The sequence below is a fragment of the Hylobates moloch genome, unplaced genomic scaffold (assembly GCF_009828535.3).
Source record: "Hylobates moloch isolate HMO894 unplaced genomic scaffold, HMol_V3 SCAFFOLD_12, whole genome shotgun sequence".
NCBI classification, from domain to species: Eukaryota; Metazoa; Chordata; class Mammalia; order Primates; family Hylobatidae; genus Hylobates; species Hylobates moloch.
In genome coordinates this window covers 70354617-70372870 of record NW_026652287.1, presented here as the reverse complement: position 1 = coordinate 70372870, position 18254 = coordinate 70354617, and the positions used below count along the sequence as shown (strand labels likewise).

General features: G+C 32.9%; 1 protein-coding gene across 8 annotated transcripts in view; it reads right to left on the bottom strand.

Annotated features, from left to right (window-relative positions):
- The window catches only part of CNOT2 (CCR4-NOT transcription complex subunit 2), a 115870-nt gene that overhangs the window by 10042 nt on the left and 87574 nt on the right, over positions 1 to 18254 (bottom strand). For all 8 annotated transcript variants that reach the window (XM_032170727.2, XM_032170724.3, XM_032170726.2 and 5 more), the window contains 9 exons: positions 16005 to 16084; positions 13299 to 13424; positions 11355 to 11479; positions 10304 to 10424; positions 10048 to 10204; positions 6736 to 6797; positions 6597 to 6646; positions 4688 to 4788; positions 2590 to 2734 (listed from right to left, as the gene is read on the bottom strand). In XM_032170727.2, coding sequence (XP_032026618.1) covers positions 2590 to 2734; positions 4688 to 4788; positions 6597 to 6646; positions 6736 to 6797; positions 10048 to 10204; positions 10304 to 10424; positions 11355 to 11479; positions 13299 to 13424; positions 16005 to 16084 — 967 coding nt within the window. The remainder of the gene's footprint in view (positions 1 to 2589; positions 2735 to 4687; positions 4789 to 6596; positions 6647 to 6735; positions 6798 to 10047; positions 10205 to 10303; positions 10425 to 11354; positions 11480 to 13298; positions 13425 to 16004; positions 16085 to 18254) is intronic.

The following is an 18254-nucleotide window of genomic DNA, read 5'->3' as shown; positions in this document are numbered from 1 at the left end:
TTTCACATCACAGTTAAAAAATTTAAAGATAAAGACAAAAGCTTAACTGTACACGAGATAGATAAAACTGAGCCAAATTATGTTTTATATATAATATATATAAAATATGTAAATCCATATTTAAATAGATACAATTTTCCTTAAAATGACATTTACCTGATTGAGGAATTGCTTTTGCTGGAAATTAAAGGAGTCCTACATTAATGTTAACATTGTTTTCTAAATATTTAACTTTATAAGAACTTAATTCTGGAAAGCTGATTTTCTCACAAGTTGATTTCTTCATACATATATCTAACTAAAATTTAACTAAAATTATGTAGCTGTTTACTGAAAATATCCACCCCTTTTTAGATATGTAAGTTTGGAATAATTTACAATAATATTGAGCAAAAATGTTCAAATTGAATGGAGAAAACTTCAGTTCTTTCCTAATAAAATTTTTTTCTTCTTCCAAAGATTTTTTGACTCCTGTAGCATCATCTAATCCACAGGTTCTTTAAATATAGTTCTGGACCAAGACCAGCATGTCATCACTGGCGTCACTTAGGAGCTTGTTAGAAATGCAATTCTCAGGCCCCACCCACAGACTCATTGAATCATAAACGATGGAGGTATGGTCCAGAAATTTGTGTTTTAACAAGTTTTCCAAGTAATTCTGATACAAGCTATAGTTTGAGAACCAATGATCTAACCTAATTAACAATCAGCTCTAATTTTTTCATCCTTGCAAAAACAGTAGCTGTAATAATGATGATAAAAACAATAGCTGTAAACTACTACAACTACCACCATGTATCAAATACCCAACATGTGCCAAGCACTGTACTCAGCATGTGTGTGTATATAAATATATATGCAATCTCATTTAATCTTCATAAAAACTTAAGAGGAAAATCTCACCTCAATTTTACAAAAGAGGAAACAGGCATGAAAAAGAAAATTGTAGAAGGTCAAAGCATAAATAACAGCAACAGGAGTTAAATTCAAATCCATGATACAAAGGCTATCGCTTTCTATTATATACTATATACCTTAAAAAGCAGGTAACATATACAATAGCTCAGGCACTATTTTTAATTAATGTGATTATTTAACTAAAAGGTTAACTCATAAATATGCCTTCCGAAAACACAATAATCACATAAATTGGAACTGTTAAAATAATTCAAATACAAAATACAGTATGTGGACTTGGTCGAGAAGTAAAGACATTTACCACTGAGAAACATCTAAAAAAAAAAAAAAAGATTTAATTTCTTATGTGGAGCTTATTTTGGTGTTGTCTGTTAGGGGACATCTGTTTGTGTTTGTTTTTGTTTTTTTTTGTTTTTTTTTTTGGAGTCTCGCTCTGTCGCCCAGGCTGGAGTGCAGTGGCGTGATCTTGGCTCACTGCAAGCTCCGCCTCCCAGGTTCATGCCATTCTCCTGCCTCAGCCTCCCGATAGCTGGGACTACAGGCACCCTCCACCACGCCCAGCTAATTTTTTTTTGTACTTTTAGTAGAGACGGGGTTTCTCTGTTAGCCAGGATAGTCTTGATCTCCTGACCTCATGATCCACCTGCCTCAGCCTCCCAAAGTGCTGGGATTACAGGTGTGAGCCACCGCGCCTGGCCTTTTTTTGAGTTTTAGATGAAATCTTGAGATGTAAACATTTTCGTGATAAATATCTGGTAGGCATTTTACACTGTCTTCTTAAAATGTTTTACCTTTTAAAATAATCATTTTAGTAAAGCAGATTCAAAACTACAAACAAAAAAACAAATTGACAACTAAAAAATTGTCCAAAGAACTGTCAGAAACATTTTTCTGCTGTTTAAATTTATTTAAAACAAACAAATTTAACTCTTTAATTTATAATCCTAAGAATCATTGATAGAAAATATATCAGAAAAATCATGGAGTTGTGAAATCAGATAATATGGGTTATATTCTCTACTAGGCAGACTAAATAAACACAAGGTACTACACAAGTATGAAATATGCATTGACACTGATGAAAATTTTGCACATGGGACAGTTAGAAAGGCGTTTAAGTGAAAAAAAGTTGCAAAACCAAAATAAAATAATCAACATTCCTCCATAGCCGATTTTCCCCATTATTTAGCAAAATAGTCACAGAAATAGTCATGGTTAACGCCTGTAATTTTCTTTCTTAAAATTACTTGCAAACAAACATTCAGGTGTATTTCCTGCAACTACTCCAAGTGTAAAAAGCCTGTTTATATACTGCTTTTAGAAAAATCTCATCCTTGCTTAAAGTTACAAAAATATAAAAATATATGACTGGGGTTGCAAGAGAGTATCTTTATTTTACAAAGCAGTAGACACAAAAAATATTTCAAATGTTACCAAGGCTTATGCAAAATTACAAAATCTCTTACTAAATTCAATAATGTAACTATCAGTGAAACCAATTGTTTTGGGACACTCTTCTAAGAGTGTCAAGCCAAGGAGATGGAATGAAAGAGTTGGCAAATATGTGGCACATTACTGGAATTTGATGTATTGGTACTTATAAACAGATGAAAGAGGACACTTCTTTTTTCAAGTTTAGATTTATACATTTGCACATGGAAAAAAATATACCTTAGCTACTTTCCTCCAGTTAAGACAGTCAAAGAAGTAATATGTTCCCCTCTCATAGGTATTGGTTTTCATTGTTGGCTCCATGCCTGGTGCCCTGGTAATCCATACTCGTTCTTCTTTGTGGTATCTCCAATCACGGTTAAAACTTCAATTTTTAAAAGAAAAGATAATTAACTTTTTCCTGTGGCTTACATCAAACATGTTCTACATTTTGTAAAGCTTTCCTCAGGAAAAAAAAAATTACACATAAAATAAATAAATGTGAATGCTTCCTACTCATTTATTGTAAGTTATTAAACACAACCGTATTGAAATATAGAAAAATTATTTCTTAATTTGTCCAGAAGGCACACTAATTAATACACACACTTTTATTTAACTGAAGACACTTTTTATACAAACAAGGATTTTAAAAGTTTTATAAGCAATGTGATAAAAACATAGGCAGACCAAATAAAGACACAATGTGTTACAAAAACTTCACTCCTTTCTTGCTTTTCTTAACACTCAAAAGAAATTCAGGTATCTCCAACTATTTGCATTATTTGATAAGGAACTAAATACAAAGTATTATTTGAATTAATTATGTAAATTCCACATAATTTTTTAAGTATCTTGAAAATAGAGCATTTTGAAAAATTATACTAATATTTTTTATTCAAATTTCAGATTCTAAATTCTCAAAAGCTAAGAGAAAATCCATTACAATTCATAGAAGAATCAATGAGAATTTACACTACTTATAAACTAAGGAAGTAACATCCAGAGGAGGTAATGTCCCACAAAATAAACCTCCATGTAAAGAAATGCTTTCCTACCAACGTCATGAGGTAGTTTTTAAGACATAAATAAGATATGAAAACAGAACTGCCAGTGATAGATGAATGAGTGCCTGAATGTATTTATTTACTTATGAACAATTAAAAGGAACAACAGGTAATAATCTCTATTCTCACAAAAATGAAGGAAAAACATAAGGGAAAAATCCTCTCAGTTGTAAAATGAAACGAAACAATTCATTATCAACATAGTGAATTTTATACTTTAAACTATTTGATCCAAAGCCATTTATAGAAATGTTATTAAAATGTTACGAAATACTTAAATTTGTGAAAAGGTCTCCCAATCATAAGGTCATAAATAATTACTAATAAGTTACTCTATAGTAAACATGATAAATATAATTGTCTATTGATAACAAAATGTGTTGCCAACTGTACATTTGAGTAACGACAGAAAATTTTAGAGCATCAGGTAAATACAGAACTGCTCAGGGAAAAAATATCAATGAACCAATTTCTTTACATTAATATTTGTTTAAATTGGCCAATAGACTGCTGATAATGAAAATGTGGACTTCAATCAGCACTTCAAAACATACAACAAATATGCACAGTGCCTTGCTTATAATAATGTTTATGAAATGATGAAATTCAGTATCTAATTATACATATGGTTCCACAAGGAATAAAAACTATAGTCATGCATCATATCATATAATTCACATATTTACAAAAATTAGATTCACCAAATCCATGAGTTATGTCAATTCTGTCTTCTTACAAATCTGGCATTTATTAATCATTTTTAGAGACAGGGTCTTGCACTGTCAGCCACACTAGAGTGCAATGGCACAATCATAGCTCACTGAAACCTCAAACTCCTGGGCTCAAGCGATCCTCCTGCTGTAGCCTCCCAAGTAGCTAGGACTATATAGATGTGTGCCACCACACCTAGCTAATATTTTTCTTTATTTTTTGTAGAAATGTGGTCTTGGTATGTTGCCCAGGCTGTCCCTAACTTCTAGCCTCAAGTGATCTGTCCACCACAGCCTCCCAAAGTGCTGGGATTACAAGTGTGAGCCACCGCACCCAGCTTCAGCATTAAGTTTGAAATTCTTTTTATGTATATAGATTATGAAGCCATGGTTAAGACTTCATTTTAATCTAAATTAAATTCACTTTAATAATGTAAAAATAAATTTCTTGATGGAGAAATAGTTCCATTTAAAGATAGCCATCATCACTTAAAGAAAGATGTTTTCAGCATGGTCAAGATCCACTATAATACAAAAGTGATTAAAATACTTTGAACATACAGCTCCACTGCAGCTAAAAGTTGTAATACGTCTCCTCCGTTCATGTAATAGAGATAGAAGAGAAGGTCTTCACCATATCGGCCAAGTTTTATTGCAGCCAGCTGAAAAAGAAAAATAACTTATTCTGAAATATAAAACAAATCTGCAAATCCTAATATATAGTTGCTACTACTAAAGTAAAAATGGAGAGATAAACAGAAACTCCCCACTTTGTAGTAGATAAATGTTATTACATGATTACACAGATAGGTAGTTACGATTCTAAAAGGGAATTTCCTCATTTAAATGACTGAAGTCATTTAAACAATTATTTCTGATACATCTATTTGATATGCTGATTGGAGGAAAAGCTCAATAAAAACTTCCAAGCAAGATCCACTACAAGGATTTAATACCCAATGGGGAAACGATGCTAACAACAGCATTGTGCTCAGAGATCTAGGACTTGTATTCAAGTCCTGGTTTTATTACTCATTAATATGACTGTGTCCTAGTCATTTAACATCTCTTAGCTTTACTTGTCAAATGTGGACAATGATACCTACAAGGGTTACTAAGAAAGTAAATAAAATGAGTGAAGGTATATGAAAGCACCTTGTAGAGTGCCAAATATATAGACGGCTTATAAAAAGTGTTAAACTGAATCTATACCTGACAGTGATTCACAAGTCAGTTGTATGCTTTCAGCAAATCACAGATGATGAATACAAAAATCATAAAGAAATGGCTTTTTAGTTTGTTTAAATAGATGCCTGAAAGATGATTGCTTTACATTTCTCTCCCCAGGGTAGAAACATAACTGCCTACCAAACTGTAAAACATAGATTCAATAGTCTCAAATTTTCACATTTAAATAAACCTTAAAAGTGTCCCAAAACAACATTTTTATCTCATTATTTGATCCTATATCAAAATACTTATTTGGTTATTACACATTCTCTGAATGTAATTTTTCTCTCCACCCATGTTATCCCTATTCAGGCAGCAGCCCCAATGTGACAAATTCTCCTAAATTAGTATTTCTCAAATTGGCAATAAGAAAAGGTTCTGGAACACCTGGCCAATTGGAATGAAAGAGCTCTATAGTGGAGGTGGGCAATCCACAAATAGAAAATAGGAGACCTCTCCATCTCATACTTCTTGCCTTCCATCTACTCAAGTATTAGAAGACACTGAGAAAAGTATCCCTTTACTTGCCTGTCCACAACATCAACATCCACTTGACCACAGAACTGTAAGGCACACTCGGAATGCTGTTGTATATATACACATATACATATATATTTATACATAAATATATAACAAAAATATATTTTTTCACTAAATTGTAGTTTCCCAAGGCTAAAATTTAGATATCATTGTGAATATTTTTTGGTTATAGAAACAAACTCTCAGTTCTTCTAAAGCAAAAAGTGCCACCATTTTCTTTCTTAGATTGAAAAAAGAGAGATTAAGCGGTAATCTGTTGTTAATCATTACTTTAGAATTAGAATTTTAGGTGATTTAAAAAAATGGAAATGAAAAAATACAGAGAAAAGTCAAAAGTCATAAATAGTTTTTAAAGATACAGACCATCTCATTAAAAACACTGTATCTGTAATACTTGTAAAGAAAATCTTTTTACTGGTAAGGTCATAAAATAAGATTATCAGAAGGAAATTTATCAAATGTTCCAATCTAGTTTATTCCCATCAACTGCGGTTATGGTTGTAACCTGTTGTTAAATATAAGAATTTTTATTTTTTACCAGTCCTAACATTTACCATTTAACAAGTTAACATGGACATATGAAAGCATATCCCTGAGACTATTACTAATTATTTCAAAAATAGTATGCTGCCTGAACTGAAAAACACGTGAAAAATAGATAAATTCATGCTGACTGAGTAGAATAATAAACTACACTCACCTTATCCCTAATGTGAATGTTCGTTAAGTACTCAGATGGAACATGGAAGTCTGGATAATAAAATGAAAAAAGACTTATTAACTGATTCTCAGTTGTAAATTTCTTTTTAAAAGGTCTAAACACAGATAGATTCTCCTACCTATGTCTTGAGGTCGACAAGGTGAAGATGCCCAGGGAGACGCAAATTTGGGGTAGAGATTTCTGAATAAGGAGGAAAAGAAAACATTTTGAAATCCAGAAAAACAGATTTCTAATTTTATTTCAGGAAAAACAAAGACTCCAAATGTAAAATGACCATCTTTACTTCTAATTCCCTTACTTGGGTTTACTGACTTATACAGAAGCAAGTGAAGATTGTGTGTTTGTGTGTGTGTGTCTGTAAAATATGATAGGACTCCTTCCCTCAGTATTCTTGCAATACAGTATAAAGAACACAACATATCACAATATACAAAACATACGATTAAAAATTTTCTACTTTTACTTGATTTCAACTCAAGATGCTTTAAATTCTTCAATACCACGCTCCCAATTTAAATTAAATTTTAAATAAATTTCCCATTTATTTATGTGGCAAGAAGAAAAATGAGTATTTGCAAAAGTTTAAATTCATCAAATATTTACTGAGTGCCTATTATATGCCTGGCACTGTTCTAGGAGCTTATGACACATCAGTGAACAAAACAAGATCACTGACAACATGAAACTTACTTTCTGGTTGAGGATGGTGGATTGGAGGCAGGCAGACAAAATCAATTAACAGAATAAATAAATAAACAATGGCCCATGTTAGAGGGGAACTGGGAGGGGAGACTCGATGCATAATTATTAAATAGGGTGGTCAGTTAGGTTTCATTAAGGTGGTCAGATCTGAAGATTTGAAGGCTACGAGGGACATAGTCATATTAATTATCTGGCAGAAGACTCTTCTAGTCGGAGGGAACTGCTAGAGCAACTAAGGCAGGGACATGACTGACATGTTTGAGATATAACAAGGTGGCCAATGAAGCTGGAATACAGTGAACAAAGGGAAAAGCTGTTGAGGTGGGGTTAGGGGACAAACAATAATCATGTAAGACCTTGTAGGCCTGTAAAGATTTGGGGTTTCTGGTCAGGTGCGGTGGCTCACACCTGTAATTCCAACACTTTGGAAGGCCATTTGAAGTGAGGAGTTCGAGACCAGCCTGGCCAACATGGTGAAATGCCGTCTCTACTAAAAATACAAAAATTAGCTGGGCATGGTGGCACATGCCTGCAATCCCAGCTACTCAGGAGAATCGCTTGGACCTGGGAGGCGGAGGGTGTAATGACCCGAGATTGCATCACTGCACTCCAGTCTGGGCGACAAGAGCAAGACTCTGTCTCAAAAAAAAAAAAAAAAAAAAAAAAAAGTTTTGGGGTTTTTAATCGTAATGAAACCACAAACATTTACTGGGTGTTGAGCAGAGGAGTAATTTATTAAAAAAGGATTGTCTTGGTTGTTATATGAAGATTGTATGGGAAGGGGTATAAGGACAATCAGGGACCCCCAGTGACTGGCTAATGGAGTATTCAGGCAAGACAGAATGATTCAAACAATGGTGGTAGCAGTTAAAAGTAATGAGCTCTGGTTAGATTCTGTATATATTTTGGGAAAAGCCTGATTATGAGGTATAAAAGAAAGAGGAGTTAAGAATAATGTCAAGTTTCTGGAAGTAAAGAGTTACCACTAACTGAGATCGGAAAGGCTGTAGACAGAATTAAGTTGGGGGGTGATCATTCAAGAAATATTTAATTGGCAATTGAATGTAGAAATCTCAAACTCAGAAGTGTGGAATGGAAACATATGTTTGGAATTCCTCAATATATATGGTATTTAAAACAATAAGACTAGAAAAGATCATCAAGGATGTAAATGCAGAGAAGAAGAATGACACAAAGAGGTCAAGAAGAAAAGGAGGAGGTACCAGCAAAGGAAACTGAAAAAGATCAACCAGTGAAGATGAGGTAAAAATGGTGCTCTCAAATTCAAGTACAAGAATGTGTATCAAGGAGCAAGAGTTCCTCCAAGTGACCACTGAATTTAATAACATGAAGGTCATTTGGTGACCTTGATAAGAGCAGCTTTAGTGAAGTGGCAGGGACAAAATTCTGACTGAAATGGGCTTACCAGAGAATGGGAGAAGACCAAGTTGGAGAAATGGAGATGACGCTTTGAAAAGTTTCACTTCAAAGGGAAATAAAGAAATGGGAAAGTAACTTACAGAGGAGGTTGGATCAAAGGAAGATTTTCTTCTAAGATGAGAGAAGTAACAATGTATTTCTATGTTGATGAAAATGACCCAACAAAGTGTGAAAATCTGTTGTAAGTAGAACGCATGGGTCAATTATGGTAATAGGGTGGAAAACAAGAATAATGTAGGTGTAGGTGGCTGTAGGTAGTCAGATTTGTTGGCTAGACTGTGCTAAATGTGCTCTTCTAATTGCTTCCATCTTTCTTAGTACAGTAAAAGTGAAGAGCAAGATCATCATTTGATAGTAAGAATAAGGAGAAAAGGTATTGGGGCATGCAGAAGTGTATGATAGTTGCATAAGAGAGCAAAAGAGTAAATGGACTAAGCATGCAAGGTATAATTATTACTGGTAGAATTAAGAGCCTACTTTTGAGGTTCCTGGGCATGAAAATAAAGGAAGACCAGGCAGTGATATCATGTGTTTTTCTCTAGCAGAGCTAGAGGAATGAAATAGGCAGGAATGAAATAGGCAGAATGAAATAGGCAGAAACAATCATTACTGTAGCTTTTGGCCATGCAAGTATAACAACATGAGAAAACAGCAAAGTAGTCATGGGATATGTAAATGAACAATTATGACTGACCACAGAATTTCATGGGTAAGAAGGGAGTTGATCACAGGGGAAGAGAGATGGGGATGTGGAAGAACAGTTAAAGCACTGAAGAATCAATAGATTGAAGGTCCCAATGGAGTGAAATGATTACAGGAATCACAGTACTAGAAGAAGAGAAATAGAAAATAGAAAGTGGAAGTTGGAAAGCATGCGAGCTCAGATTTTAAAATTGAGAGACTGCGGTTACTAACAACGACTAGGTCAAAGGGATAACTAAAGGAGTGGCTGAAGTATACTACAGGACAAAAATTCCTGGAGGAAAGAAATTCAAGGAGCTGAGATTTCAGGATTCTGGAAAGAGTGTGTGTGTGTGTGTGTGTATACACACATACATACACACATATATACATGCACCTGCACGCACACACACACATAAAATGCCAAATTATAAAAGGAATACTGCACAGTGACAGTGATCTAAGAGCTAACTTGAATGGGAATGACCCAGAGAATCAGCAGATTACAATGAGTAGCAGTAGGTGAGATAATTTGATGCCATGATATTAAAAACTGGAAGTCTGAAGAGGTATTATATACAGACATGGAAAAACAGAAAAAACTTACTCAGGAGAGTTCAGATTGAGGCCTAATGTTGTTAAGTCACTTCCTAATGCAAGATGTACCATTCCTGGGTCTGTCTCTGCTGCCCTGATAAATGTTAACAGGCCAATCATTCCAAATTGGTCCGTCACCATCCCTTGAGGAATGTTAGTAACCCGACCTGGGTAGAAAAACACAGTTGCTTTTATTTTCAAGAAAAAGTTAAAAAAAAAAAAAAAGCATTCTATAATATCTTTGACATAAATTTCTAGAGTCCCACCATCAGGTAACACCTGGATCCCTTTTTTCTGCTGGTTATTATTTTGTGTTGTTGAACTTTTATCTCCAGGGAATTTGGGTCCATCTGTACTTGAAGTTGTCTTGCCAGATGTATTCAAATTCTAGCACAAAAAAAATTAAATGTGACATTAAAATTTGTTAAGTATACAAATTCAAGTTGACATATTAATACCCTGCTATTTATTCTTTATTACATTTAAATTGGTAGTAAATTATTACCTGTTTTTCAAGTTCTATAGAAAATTGTTTCCATCATTGTTCCATGGTATACAAATAAATCCTATATCATCCACATTTGAGTATTTAAAGAAAAAGAAATCAAGGGAAAATATCTTATTTATCTAAGATCTTCAGTCACAGAAAAAAAAATCTATCTCTTTCTCAGGTCTTTATGCTCTGGGATACACTTGAAGTTACACTCCTCAATGCTTTCATGTAAAAGAGAAACTAAATATAGTATATTATCTAAAATCACCAAAGCTACCTCGAAGATAAGTTAGACATACAAGCTTTAAAACTTTGTACTTATTTTAATTCTTACCAAACAATCTTCTTTATCAATTATTTTAATAATATATAAACTCCCATCACACACAGAGAAAAGCTATTTTCAGTGAAATGTGGAAGAAATAAACATATTTGTTAAGTCAGAAAGAAGAAGCTGAGTTGGCTGAATCAACACAGGTATAAAAATGTGTATAAATTCTTCAAGGAGAAAACTTACTCAAGAAAAACACAGCTCCTTAGAAGGCTATATTATCAAACTTCATGGGATCCAGCTGACAGGGACTACAATAAAAGTCTAAATTAACTCTGAGAAGTTCAACAGAAATTTGCAAACCTATATGAAATAGGAAAAAAATAGGCTATCTTCTAAGTTATAAAGCTTTTCCACATTCTTCAGAAGTTAGATTATTACAGATATCAAGATAAAACAGTTTTGTAATAGTATTTAGTAAGTAACTGTTAATATAAGAGAAATCTGAAGGGAAAAACTACATCACTCACATACACACTTCTCAGTTACTTACAGATTTACTGTCATCATTACTTGATGTTGGATCTTTATAGCTGGAGCCTGGTAATGCTGGAAAATCTTCATTGTGTATTGAGAAGTCCTGGGATTGTTCATTTGCTGGTTTTGTTACCATTCCAACTATGTAATGAAAATAATCCGGAGAATTGCAATTGATATTTATGATATTTTGCTACAGATTATAAAGTTAACTTTCCTCATGATAATACACTAAAAGTTTTCTTTTTTTTAATGCTATGAAAGCGCACTTCCAAAAATTAGTATCCAGGGTAACAATGAAGAACTAAATTTTCATTTACTGATTAATAACTCAACATACAAAATAATACAAGAGAAATCAACAGTAATCCTGTACATCTAATGTCATGCGTAGGTGCTTAAAAATTTAATTTGATATTGGATTATTAACAATTTTGGTTTAAAAGCTTGTTTTATTTAAATATTTGACTAGATATTATAAATACCAGTTAACTCTCAAATACAAATGAACAAAATAAAATTTAAAAGAATATGTCAGTATTCTACTTGAAAGCGACTTACAGAGTGAGCAAATTGCAATCAATTATAAAACAACTCCATATTATTTCAGATTTTCTTGGACTCCATGTTATAGATGTAAAACATGCAAGAACTGGGAAATAATCCTCCCACTATACTTGGCATTAGTCGGGCCCTTATTGGAGAACAATATCCAGTTTGGGGCTCCACAATTCAAGAACGATATGGAGAAACTAGAGATGGTCCAAGGAGAGCAACGGGAATGATTAAAGGGATGAAAAAATGGACCTATGAGGAAAGGTTAAAAACATTAGAGTCTGAACTGAGAATCAAGTAGCTAGGTACTCAACTTCCAGGGCAGATCATTTTTTTTTTATTTTGGGGAGACTAATTTGGAAACTTTAGAATATAAACAATAAATTTTTCCCTTCTTCATATACTGTTATTTGTATTCACATCTGAATGGCACTGCAATCCTTCTTGGTTGAAAATGTGATCAAATATTAATTCTATCTTAAAATAATGGATGAACTGATTCTTTTAAATTCACCATTTTGTTACTGGTCTCTATCAGGTTTTCCCAAAAGAAAAAAACTATGTGATAAAAATAGTAGAGCTACATTGCTGTCACAGAATTTTCATGTCTACATTGTTATATTGTTATTGCATATATTTCCTCTCCTTTATTTCCATTTATCCCTCATCAGCCAAATCTCTTATCTATTAGAGACAGTGAAAAAGGGTGATGAAGGATATTAATGGAGACCAAGAGTCTGCATAAGCTATACATGACCCACGAGCAATGGTTTTCAACAGGCAGGAATTTTTTTTCCCCAGGTGACAAATGCCAATGTTTGAAAACATTTGTGTCTGTCACAATAGAGGCTGTGGGGGTTAGAAACAGAGTGCTACTGGCATCTTATAGGTCAAGGCCAGGAATGTTGCTTAACATTCTATATAAACACAATAGCCCCCCACATTTCCTCTCTACAAAGAATTACCTGGCCCAAATATCAACAGTGTGGAGGTTGAGAAAAACCTTGGCTCAGAAAAACATCTTCAATGTATAGTCGGTCATTATTAATCATCAGAAATACATTATTTTGAAAAAATGTGTGATCAATTAAGGAGAGAAAAGGCCACAAAATAAAACACTTAAGGTAAACTAAGGCAGGGATAACAGAAGAAAATAACTTCTGAATACCAATGAGGACTTCCTCTGGGGTTTTTGTACAAAGTTTTCCCATTTAACTTTGCTACCATGGTATTCTGGGAAGAAAAATCACTTTTATCAATTCTGAAAAAATTACACTAACCTGATTAGAAAATGCAAACATATATGTGTACACACACAAGCATACATATATGTACATGTAAATGCATGTGTGTGTGCAAATACAATGGAAACTTTCCACTGGCCATCATTAAAAAGCTTAATTACCATAAGGAGCTCTTCCAGCCAAGGGGTTTATTAATGGAGTTGGGTTACCACTTCCTTCCCTTCTGTTTCGGTCTGCTAATGCCGGGAAATCTGAAAGGTCCAATCCTGTCACATTTTCACTTCCATCTAAATAATAAGAAAGAACACTGGTTACTGATTCTACAAATATTTTTAAGAGATTATAAAAACCAACCATAATATAATTCGAAATGATTGTGCTTTCTTCCTAAATAATGCACGGCACTGTACTAGGTGTATGTAGGTGCTCAAAAGATTGATTTCATGTCAAAGAATTTCAGGAACAATTTAGCAAAGCAATACGCAACCAGTATTATAGAAACTCCAAATCCTAGAGATGTAACAAAGAGAATAAAAAGCATATATTTCCCCCATGGAAGATGGTAACCTAAAATTATAGCTTGTGAGCTAACAAGAGGGAGATTGTTACGATATAATTTGTCTTTTCATTATGCTCAGATGGAGGTTATATCTAGAATGCTTGAAGCCTCGGTTACACACAAATGGTGACAATGATAGTGCCTCCTGCAAATGGCCAGAAAGATAGCTGAGGCACAGGCAGTGAAGCAGAAGCCCTGAGGACTTCCACCTGTAATTGACCGCTTTCATATACAAACGTATGTGCGTGCCCATGTGCGCATTTTGAGGGTGGGGTACAACAGGGTGGCAGTAGGGTTCCCATATATGGTAAATGGGTAGGAAATACAGAAATATGATACAAAGCCCAGAAGTTTATATTACCTATTACACAGTAGGCGCTCAATAAATATATATAGAATAAATTAAATGTATTTTTGTTTATTTTAAGTTAAAACAATCAGCTGGCTTCCTTTAAAAATTAAAATTTAACCCAACTTCTCTACTTTGTCTATTTTAATCATCTCAATTTCTTAACTTTTTAGTATTCTTATAACCTTGGGTTCTTAATTTTTGAAGAAAACTTTCTACCATCCTTTTAGTCTACGCTATAGCTTTTCTTTAATTTTTGTTTTACCATTTTCAATTTATTTTGCCACTTTCCAATTAATTTTTAGTTTTCTCCAAATTTCACAACTGTAAGAATCTCAAACAGTAACTGTTACCTCAAGATTACTTTGCTGACAGAAAAACAATAGACACCATTATTTATTAACATTCAAAGACAGGTGACAATTTCAAATTACAAGGGTAAAGGATAAATCATTCATACCTGCTGTTTACAAAAACTGCAGTTTATAAATTTATTTCTGCAGCTTAAGAACTTTGAATAAAAAAATTACCATTGAATAAGACAACAGAAATTAAAAATTTATATCCTGTTTCAATTTATAATTTCTCAAATTCTTTGATTATAAATTAGTCATACATTTTGAATATATATAAACTTTTAATACATATCTTTAGGTCCTCCAAGATGGAATTTAAATTTGCCATATATTATTTGAGACTATGTTTTAGCCTAATAAAGTTAATAAACCCCCAATCTATATTTTTATGAAAGAACTGGGAATTTTCCTAGCATAAAATACGCTTAGTTAAAACAGAATTTAAAAAACAATTCTCAAGTTTTATAGCACTGTATAAAACCATAATGCAGAATCTAAGATGGCACTGTCAGACATCTTTACTGTTAATTTATGTCACATTTAGAAAAAAACTACAATTAAACTATGATATGCAGAGATGCAGCCTGATTTCAAATACATTAAATTATGAAGAAATGTACATTTTAGAAACAATGGAATATAGTATTTCATACATCTTGAACACAAGCCACCACTTACAAATGCTAAAATTTGGAATCTTTTTTCAAAGCTTTTAATCTTGTGTGATTAATCTATGCTGCTGAGCATACATTAACATTTAGAAATTAAAAGCTCATAGCTACAAATGACATTTCCTTATTAAATCTTCTCTCGCCTCTACAAATGCTCCATTTCAGTGAGCATTCTTTTACCTTCCACTTCCTTTACATTTAATTCTGTCCAATAATGCTGTTCATTTTTGCTCCTATGATCATAACATCCTTTATTTCCTTTCTCAGGAAAGGGTCTGTAGGGTGGAGAAGGTAAAACCTAAAGCAAAATAGCAACAAAGCTTCCTGTTCTCTTCTATCTGAAGCAGTTGATAAAAGAAATAAACCAAAAGACTGAAGGAATTTTTTACTGTCAAAATCAGAGTTGGTTTTCCATGTAACTAAATTTTACACATAAAACTGGATAAACAATTCATAAAGGTTAAATGCCAACATTAGTATTATTAAAACTATTAAGAAAAAATGTAAGTGTTCCATACAATTTTAAAGGTTCTCTTCAATCTGGATCTCCACAGCCAGAATGTCATACCACCCAACCTAGTCTAAGCTATAGTTCTCACAGTGACAGGGCTGAGGACAGTAAAAGCTATGAAGCAAAATATTTTGAGGCATAAATACGAACTAAGTTAATGTGTAGGCTCTCTCCAGGTGTTAAGGAAATAATCCTGATGTTATAACACAAGTTACTATGTTACCATGCCAAGTAAAAAAAATTTACATCTCTCTCAACTATTCACTGTATTGAATCCTATTCCTATTTTTCACTGAATTAAAATCTACCATCTAACATAATAAAAAATCCTACCGTATTTAAAGACCAGTATGTTGAATTGCTTTATATTTCATAAATCTATCACACTTTTTGTAGGGTACTAGCTCCAGAATAAGCTTACCTGTTCCATTAAAAATGTTACTTGATAAGGAGTTATTCATTCCAAATGCCTGATTCCTGTTCATTCCAAATCCAGACATACTGGGTACATAGAAAATAGTTTTAGATATACAGTAAGAACACTAACTTTCAGATGAAGAAAAACAGAAGTGTATATTTTTGGTCTCTTCATATAAAATAACAATATGTTTCAAAACCAACACTAATATTATTTTTCTGAATCTATTCTTTATCTTTACTTGAAAACTTCTCTAAAGTCTTTCCATGAACAAATGAGAACCAGAATATTTTAGGCAGATTAGTTAAAAAACAAAAACTCAAAAATTTATATATGAACCTTGAGGAAAACAGATTCAGGGCACCATTTTGTGTACTTGAAGAGCCAACTTCCTGGATTACCTAGCCTCAAAAATATGCAGGTTAGTGTTAAGATTATTCTTCCTAAATAGTTGTTTTTCTTCTTTACTGGTAAAGCTTGCAAATACTACTTTTCATAATAGATCTACTCTCATACAGTATTCATCTTCCCAACTAGAATATAAACTCCTCATGGACAGAGGAGTTTATGTCATACTCCTCCCATGTTAAACTCTCTGCGTCCTCTACCCTTTAGTGTTCAGGAAGACATAATAGACATTCAATAAATATGCAGTTGACCTGAACTGAATGGTGCGTTTTAAAATTGAATTCAGTGCTCAAAAATACATCATTCTTATCTAAATATAGTTTACCTTTCATATACTTAAAACACAGTCTATGGTATCCCCAATTTTAAATTAACGCACAACTGGTATTTCATAAATAGTTACAAATGCCTCCCTCCCTTTTTTGTATAAGACTAAGCATGTGAAGAAAAAAAAAATAAGGCTGAACTTAGAGCAAGGCCAAATAATTAAGACTATCAATAGGAATTGTTAATGCAGATTCTATAGTGAAACCACATGTCTTTAACATCATATATTCTTCTGATAAAAGGCACTTAGTGTATCAATGTTGTAAGCGGGGTTAATCTGTATCAAGATGACAGGGTTTTTTGGGCTTTGACTAAATCTATAAACCTATAGTGAAACAATTTTTTGATAAAACATGCAGCTGACAAAACAACAAACACTCTAGAGAAGAACCAGAAAGTCAATGGAAATTTTTGTTTAATAGCATATTAGAATTGCTGATGCTATTACAGATACCATCAAACATGGAATAAGTGCTCAGAGATGAAAACAATTTATAATAAATACAATCTGTCAATAGTAGAAATAAGCAGGGTTTTAGAGATCCATGTTACACTGACAATTTAAGCAAAGTATATTTTAAAAACAAAATGTGAAAAGATATGGAAAGGTAAAAATTTAAATATACATTCAATGTCCAATACTATGAGAATGCACAAAGATATGATAAAGTTACGATAAAGATATAAGGTTAGAAAGCTATCAAGGAGATGAGAATTTTGATAACCCTTCACAAATAACTTTTTTAAAATTTAAAAGAGCAGTAAAATTATAGATGTCTAAATAAAAGCAAAACCTGGAGTTTATGGAATGAAGATTAACAGTAAATGTGCTAAACCTATTTTAATTCAGATTTTACTAGATAAAGTGAATCAAATAGGTATGATGATAACAACTAGATCAAGGTAATTTTGCCCCTACATTTCTCCATTTAAAGAATACATATATATACATGTAGGCAATCAAGCTTAAATACTACTTTTGCAAGAAAGTGTTATATTTCAGACATAATTCTGATACAAATTACCCAAACAGCTTGAAAATCCTAACAAAATGAGTAACTCCTCTTATTTGCAAAGTATATGCAACAGACAGTGCAAAGAGAAGTGAAAAAGTACAAAAACCCATCTTTTTGTTTTGAATCCCTAAACATGATACGGTTTTCAAATACTATAGATGTGATCTTAAAAAGTCTTTGGTTGGTAAGTCTCCAATGCACAAAACCAAATCTTACTTGAGAAGGTACTCAAAGTATAACTAAAGCAAAGTAGTAATAGTCAAACATGTCTCCAGTTCTATTCATAAACCTAGAACTCTTACCACACAGGTAATCAACTTATTTTATAAAGACAGGACATATCAACCAAAATTTGCCTGGTGGCAAATCCAAGAACAATCCTTTTCTAACAACAACAACAACAACAACAAGTTTTAATGTGCTTTCCAAAATCAACCTGATTTTCAAGAAAACGTATCGTTTTGTGATGGGTAACAGAATCTTTGGACATAAATGCATGATG